Source organism: Danio rerio, chromosome 17, assembly GCF_049306965.1.
Source record: "Danio rerio strain Tuebingen ecotype United States chromosome 17, GRCz12tu, whole genome shotgun sequence".
NCBI lineage: Eukaryota > Metazoa > Chordata > Actinopteri > Cypriniformes > Danionidae > Danio > Danio rerio.
In genome coordinates, this window is record NC_133192.1 from 50,386,630 (window position 1) to 50,394,991 (window position 8,362).

The 8,362-nt window shown below is 36.6% G+C and overlaps 1 protein-coding gene across 1 annotated transcript; it reads left to right on the forward strand.

The window, feature by feature from the left end:
- The first annotated feature begins 687 nt into the window (after positions 1 to 687).
- nenf (neudesin neurotrophic factor) lies at positions 688 to 7,802 on the forward strand. The gene is made up of 4 exons (NM_001037704.2): positions 688 to 1,131; positions 1,247 to 1,307; positions 6,706 to 6,809; positions 6,943 to 7,802. Exons 1-4 carry the CDS (start codon positions 997 to 999, stop codon positions 7,117 to 7,119), a joined length of 477 nt encoding a protein of 158 aa, NP_001032793.2. The 5' UTR covers positions 688 to 996; the 3' UTR covers positions 7,120 to 7,802.
- The last annotated feature ends 560 nt before the right edge of the window (positions 7,803 to 8,362 follow it).

The following is an 8,362-nucleotide window of genomic DNA, read 5'->3' on the forward strand; positions in this document are numbered from 1 at the left end:
GGTTTTAATGATTTCTGGGTTCAGTTTGAGGGATGCATGCCTATTTCAAAACAAAGATGTGTAGTGTGAAATATTTTTGTTGATACGATCCAAAAAAAAAAAAAGATTCAGCATTATTCGGCTGGATCGTATTTTGAGGAAGAAGGAACGCGTTCAAGGAGGAGATTATACCACAGAAAATAGATCTATAAGACTTTTCTTCTCATGGGAAATTATCAAGTTTGGCCTTAAAAATAAAAAGATATCTTATATAATGAATACTTTTTGTTATTATTAAAATTATGTATTCATAAATGTAAAGTTTAGAAAATTCTAGTGGTGTTTAAAGAAGAATTTGTGACTTATTTGAAGACATTAAGAGAGATGAAACGCTCAAAAGCAAGAAATGTATATTCATCATTAGAGGATTTTGGTTTCATATTCTGAGAAATTTTTCTCCCTTGCTACTTAATTTTCTTTATCATTTATTTATTTTTTGTTAATATGTTATTTTATTTATTTTTATATTATTAATGAAGATGGAAAGTATGCAAATAGATTGTTATCTCAGTCTTTTGTGTAATTCTAAAAAGTAATAATGCCTTTCTGTTACTGTTCAAGCATTGTTAATAAAAAATAAATAAATAAAAAGGAGGAGTTTCATTGGCAGTGGTGGGCGTCACTTCCGGTCCATCACGTGAATGGAGAAACTGAAACTTGACGCTAGTGGAAGTTTAGAAAATTCCCAAAGCAGAAGTTTGTGTTTTGTATTAAAGTCAGAATATATTAGATTTTCCCGCATTCCCAACACGTACACATTAAAACGTTACCAAATTGTGTCCTAAAGCACCAATTCCATGTCCTGTTCCGAGACAAATGGAGCGTTTCCACCTCTTGTTGTGAAACTGATCCGAGATCAGCATCTGAATGGAAACACGCGCAGCCGCTCCCGTGACAACAAGGAAACTGAAGCCGCAGACTCGTTCCTCAACTCAAACCTCAACACGACAGTCCACAATGTTTTATTGGCGTAGTGTTTTAATATACGCGTTATTAAATGTTTGTTCTTCAAATGATAGTAAAATAAAAAACGCATCGAAACCGGTGCGCCTGTTTACGGATGAGGAGTTGCAGAGATACGATGGAAGCGAGGTATGTGTTGTTGCCACAAAAACAGTCCTAACGTCAGCTTTTTTGACTTTTCTATTAACAAATAACTGCAAGTCACGTTTACTAATGTTTAAACATACCCCCGCCCGATATACAGGACGGACAACCTATTTACATGGCCATTAAAGGAGTAGTGTTTGACGTCACAACTGGAAAAGGTTAGATTTTTTTAATGAAACCTCACGTTCTCTCTGGTGGAAGTTTCTGATTCAGACACAAATTCTTTGAGGAAGTTGATCATTCTGTTTAAGAGATCAAGGCATACTCTACTTTCTTCCCTAATTTGAAAATATCTGGAAACTCCCTGTGTCTATTTGCATTTACAGGTCAAATTATTTTAAAGAGTTTTGGAAAATAAACGGGATTTTCCTGAGCTAGAAAGGAATTGACATGGGAAGAACTCCTCGAGGAAATTTAAATATTTTGTTGTTGATGTAAACCCACATGGGTAATCCCTTCAGGACAGCCTTCAGTACTGCCTATTTTTTGTTAATTTAAAACAAATAATAATGAATGTAAGTTCAATACAACCTTGTCATATGTCTTAGTCACTTTTGAAGAAAAGAAATGTGTCATGTTATGCGTGTGTAACCTTTTTCTGAGCTGGGCTTGCTTGTCTATAATAATAATAATATTAATAATAATAAATAATAATAATAGTGTAAGGGGGTTGCGGCTGGAAGGGCATCCGCTGTGTAAAACATATGCTGGATAATTTGGCGGTTCATTCCGCTGTGGCGACCCCTGAGTAATAAAGGGACTAAGCCGAAAAAAAAACATTTATAAGTGAATGAATGAATAAACAATGCAAGGACATTTTAGACCAAAGTGAAATGTGAGTTTACTGAGGGAAATGTAAATTCACGTCTGTGTAGTACAAATAAATGACTAGTAAATTGGCAAATAACCAGTGCTTCCTTTCTGGATAGAAAAAGTTCAACACCTCAGCAATGAATATTCTGAGTTTCCATTTGACTCTTAATTCGTTTTAAGGGATGCTGAGTCTGTTGTTGTGCAAGTGAGATGAGTAAATACACAATCACATTTAAGCTACAGTAAGTACCATGTTCACACATCGTACACAATTCATCCGCACTTACACCGGATATCTCTAAAGACGGAGAATGCAGAGCTGTCAGTACAAAAGGAAAACAGTTGGGATGCTTGGATTGATCAGCCGGAGATCAGTATCGGTCGATAATTAAGTTCTTTGACTCGATTGCTTCTCACTGATTTGGCCGATCTCATCTACCAATGTCATGTTCTTTTGTGTTTTTGACAGTTTTGCATGTTCACTTGGTACTCTTTAGCGGCTGCAAAAATCCTGATTGGAGCATCACTAGAAAACAGAGTTCATTCATTTTCGTTTTGGCTTAGTCCCTTTATTAATCAGGGGTCGCCACTGTGGAATGACCTGCCAACTTATCCAGCTGCAACCCATTACTGGGAAACACCCATTCACACTCATTCACACAGATACACCACTGACAATTTAGTTTACTCAATTCACCTGTACCACATGTCTTTGGACTTGTGGGGGAAACCGGAGCACTCGCGAACATAGGGAGAACATGCAAACTGACCCAGCCAAAGCTCGAACCAGCGACCTTCTTGCTGTGAGGCGACAGCGCTACCCACTATGCCACTTTTTTTGAAAATAAAGAGTAATATGTTGCTTTACTAGTTTCTTGTAAATGTAATATGATTACATAAATCCATTGGCATCATCACTGCTCCACATGAGCACTCAGGTAGACTTTGGTGTTTAAACAATGCTCAGTTGGAACCACAAAACTGCACTCTTGATACAAGGCAGGATAAATGCATTCATTTATAGTGTTTACTTCACCCCTACCATTCAAATGTCACAGAGAAGTTCAAGGGTTTTCCAAAAAAGTCCATCCTTCTAGCACAATAAACTTTCAGAGAACCACGTTCAGAGTCACATGATTTATCTTTCTTCCTTATTCTGATTCCTGGTTTGAATTTCTGCATTTTTCTGATCACGTCTACCTGTGCAAATGCACAGAGTTGCTTCCTTGTGGTTAGTTGATTAGATATTTTGTCGCCTTAGAATTATATGGTTTTATCTGACATTTTTGTCAAAATTGAGTCATTGACATATTCTTATTAAATAACAACTAATTTAAATTATGTGATGAGTTTTTATAAGTTTTTTTTTTTTTTTTTTTTACATTTTAAGACTTTTTATTTAAAAAACAAAAATGGTTTATCTACAAAGTTGAACTCTAGCTTGGCTCTATAAGGTTCTTTCTGTGAATCAGCATTTTTAATGCACGCACGAGGACCAATCAGGATCTGCTTTCTTTGTCATTTGCCGGACTGCTCCACTGACAGCGGGAAAGACCAGAAAGAAACCTAAAAATCATACAAAATCAGAGTCGGTTAAATAACGCCACAGCACACAAATTGAGATATGATGATTTAGAAGCATTTTTTGACATTGAGATTAAATGTTTAATTTTACACTGTTGAAATAGAAACAAAATATGAATTATAATTTTATGTATATATATATATATATATATATATATATATATATATATATATATATATATATATATATATATATATATATATATATATATATTGCATGTAAAATATTATTATTATTTGTGTATATATAGTCAGTGAAACACTTTTCAGTATTTATAAAACTCATTTGCTCATTGTCGGTTTTCTTTTAAAGTCTTTCAGGGCAAATAATTTAATTCATGGGGCATATATTTCAACAAATATAGCATACAATTCAATAAATATAATTTAATACTTCATATAATGCATTACGTTTAACAATTATGACCATATTAAATACATAAAATTAATTTCTGTACTGGATAAAATATTTACTACAGCCGTGTATGTTAAGTATAAACAAGTAAAAATATTCCTCCTAAAAAATGAAATGTTATAAAAAGCACAAATGTAATTTTCTCAAGCATCAACATATTGTTACAGCACCAATTTTTTATTTATATTTTGGTTGTATTTTTTGAAAAGTAATGCTTTAACGAACAATCTGCCAGAAAGAACCTTATAATTCCAAGTGGAAAATTACTTTTCAGAATGAGAAGGTTCGATCTGCATTAATCATGTTTTTTTACTCCAATTTGGAAATGTCAGAGAACTTTGATAATTTACATTTAGAGAACCCTTAGGGTCTCTGTCATGTTAATGTATGAAAGAGAACTTTTACACATATTGTTGACTATATGGATTGCAAAAACTTTGAAGCTCAATAGCTCAAAATCATTCAGAACGCAGATAACCTTATAATTCTAAGGTGACGATTTGGTAACAAGTGGTGAGTGCATGGTGAGCGTAAACTACTTAATCAATTGTAATCTATGAAGGCAATAGTAATGTTCCCTTTTCACATATCTGCTCTTCCTATAAATGCACGTCGTCTTGGTTGGGTAAACTTCCATGGAGGTGAACTGAAACTACCAAAAAAATATATATTTTTAGCGTTCCCATTGCTAAAATTGCACAAGAAAAAATCATGGTACTAGTACATATTTGACTTGAAATATGTGGAATTATATTGAGAGATTGATTTCTTTGCTTAAAAGAGAGAAATATTTGCACTCACTCCATCTTTAGTACACTGTTAAAAACGCTGGGATCCACACAATCGATTTGTGTTGGGACAACAGGAAGGAATTAAGCTAACTTATTAGTTTTTTACTAATTAAATTGGATTGAACATAAAACAGGACTGCATAGTCACCTCAGAGCAAGAAGGTTGCTGATCTGTGTGGAGTTTGCATGATCTCCCTGCATGTTCCTCCGGGTGCTCCTGTTTCCCCCTCAAGTCCAAAGACGTGTGATATAGGTGAATTGGGGAAGCTCAATTGGCCGTAGTGTAGGTGTGTGAATGAGTGTGTATGGGTGTTTTTCAGTGATGGGTTGCAGCTGGAAGGGTATCCGCTGCTTAAAGTATATGCTGTATAAGTTGGCGGCTACCTGATTAATAAAGGGACTAAGCCGAAAAGAAAATGAATGATTGAATGAACATAAAACAATCAAGTTGACCCAAAAGATTTGTTGTTTCAGCTCATTTTAAATGAGGAGTTTGAACAAACGGCAAACATAGTTTTTTGAGTGTATCGCTAGATTTTTTTTGTAATTTATTGCCAATTTTAGTGTTTAGTTTTTATAACATTAGAAAAAAAACTAGGCATGGAAAGTCAAGGTTTTAAAACTGCAAAAAATTTCTATTATACTGTTCCTAAGGTATGTGTAAGTGTTTTTTTTTGTTGTTTTTTTTACAATTATTTTATCTAGTTTTTTAGGGCAACAGTATCACCAGCAGAAAAAGACCCTCCACATCAAAAGCTACTGGTCAGCACATGATTCAGCAAACATTTGAGAAACAAATCGCTTATGAACCAACATCCTATGCTGCTATGTGCATCCTATGTGCTATGCACCTGAACAGTGCAGTGGCCTACTTACTTTATATTTAAAGAAAAGAAAGATATCCAAAGATGTCTTTTAAAGTAAAGACATCTGTTTTGCAAACTAATTAAGATAGCAGCTCAATGATTTATTTTAATTATTTAACTGTTAATTGTTCCAAAATATTTTAATATCTTGTGTTTAATAGGAAAATAAGTTGTTGTTGTTTTTAACCCAGAAGAGCATATTTGAGAGCAGTAATCATACTGTGAAACCGTGATATTTTTATCCACGGTTTTCATACTGTTAGAATCTTAGGGTGCTTTCACACCTGTGAATCGATTCAGTTGTTTTGAAACAGAGATTACAATTGTTACATTGTTGCTCTTTGCTCTTGGAGCTGTTCGCTTTCACACGGCAAAGTTTCTAATCGGACCAAAAGAGCTAAAACAAGTCACGTGCGAGTAAACTCTCCTCACATTGGTCAGAGTGTCAGGGTTTATTTTGCAGAGTCCCGCTAAGCTGTCAGGAGAGGTGGTGGTTTGGTGGTGATTGACAGGGTGCACGCGCGATGTGTCTGAGGAGAGATGCGGTGGGGAGGGGTGAGGGTGCGCGACGATGCCTATTTGAGGACCGGGAGGGAGACGTGAGATTACCGGAAGATCATCACTCGTTTGCGGGCATCTAGAGACTCGCGAAACTTTTCGCCCTACTCACAATTCTCTCTTCATATAGCCGTATGCCTATTACATATCCATAAAACACTGTGATATAACCGCGATCGGATCGGATCGCTTTCTCACTGCAATCGAACCGCTCCAGGGTTCGTTTCAATCGAGCCGAGACCACCCCACTCAAGCGATCTCGGAGCGATTACTTTGTCGCGGAACAGAGCGCGATTGCCCGGTTCACATATGCCAAACGAACCGCGCTAACTGGGCAAACGAGATACGTTCCGAAACAAAAGTGTAGGTGTGAAAGCACCCTTATACTGGCCCATGTCTAGAAAAAAAAAAAAAAACGTTTTAAAATAGTTGTAGAAAGGTATCATCTTAGTTTGTGAAATGGGTACATTTAATAATAGGTTGAATAGTTACTAGAATCACTACATTACACAATTTCTTTTATTTCCAGAGTTTTACAAAAAAGGAGCACCTTACAATGCTCTTGTAGGCAAAGACTCAACCAGAGCTGTGGCCAAAATGTCCCTTGACCCAGCCGATCTCACACACGACACTGTAAGTTGAGAGTTTTATTACAACTTTGCCACAGGAAAAACAAAAAAAAAAGTTTCAGCTTACACTGAACACTGGTTTTCACCAGACTTTTTCGGCACTAACATGTTGCTGCTTTCGGTTCCTATTTTGTTAGACGGGCCTCACCGAGAGTCAACTACAATCCCTTGAGAAGATTTTCACAGGCACATACAAGACAAAATACCCTGTTGTTGGATACACCAGCAGGCGTCTTCTCAATGAGGACGGGAGCCCCAATAAAGACTTCAAACCCGAAGACCAACCTCAGTTCTCCATTAAAGATGAGTTTTGATGCCTTCAAAAGTAGTTGTCCTACATTAAAATGAATTGTAATCCAAATCCGAATCAAGATGTTGTTTGTGACCTCTGACTGCAGTGCACTAGGTGGGCAAGTGTAAGTTTGAGGTTGTCTGGTGGTCTTTTCAGCCCACAGCCTAGAAAACACTATGATGCATACTGTCCTACGTGGGTTTTTCCCTGGTGGGCTGCTTTGAAGGTCATTCAAATTGAGCCACCTACAGGTGTGACTTAAAAAAACTGGTGTGGTTGATTGGCATTTTTATATGTGTTAAGTACGTTAAGGATTTAAAATGTTTATGCGGTGTAAACAAGTCTTAAAAAGTGTAAACTGGCAATACATCACTTGGTTTCTTTCACTGTACACGAGGGGAAAGTTTGGTGATTCACACTTCATTTAGAAATTGAAATTGCTCAGTGGTGAGGGGTTTCATGCTATGAATTAAAAAGTTAAGCATTGATTTTATCATTCTGCGACAACTTTTTTACTCAAGCACTCTGTCAGTCATAATTAAACTGTTTGTTTTTATCTTCACGAAGTACCCTTGATGACTTGAAATGTTTCACACTAATAAAGAGAGAGTTGTTTGTTACTAAGACTTGTTGTTCTGCAATGTTAGGTGTCATGTGGGCTACTTTTGGAATGGAATGGAATTAATAAAATATTTAGAAACACACAGACAGGTGTCATCTGGTTTCAAAAGTGTGTGTGTGTGTGTGTGTGTGCGTGTGCGTGTGCGTGTGTGTGTGTGTGTGTGTAATACAATTGGAACACAGCTGTTCATCAAGTAGACTAGACCAAAAAGACGAGGGTATGTGAGAAACTAAATGTGAGTTAAAGATGAATTGCACAAAACTTTAAAGTTGCAAATTTAAGTACAAACATTCACATTTATACAGTATATTTATATTTATACAGCCTAGGCTGGTTGGCTGGTTTTAGCTGGTCGGCCAGGCTGGTTTTAGAGGGGTTTTGGCCATTTCCAGGCTGGAAAATGACAAGCTAAATCCATCTAAAACCAGCTTCAACAGCCTGGTTTAAGCTGGACACAGCTGGTTTTAGCTGGGCTCCCAACCTGGCTAGGCTGGTCAAGCTGGTTTTAGCTGGTCATCTCCCAGCCTGACCAGCTAAGAACAGGCTGAAAATGGCTGGAAATCAGCCTGAAAATGACCAAAACCCCTCTAAAACCAGCCTGGTTGATCCGCTAAAACCAGCCAACCAGCCCAGGCTGGTTTAA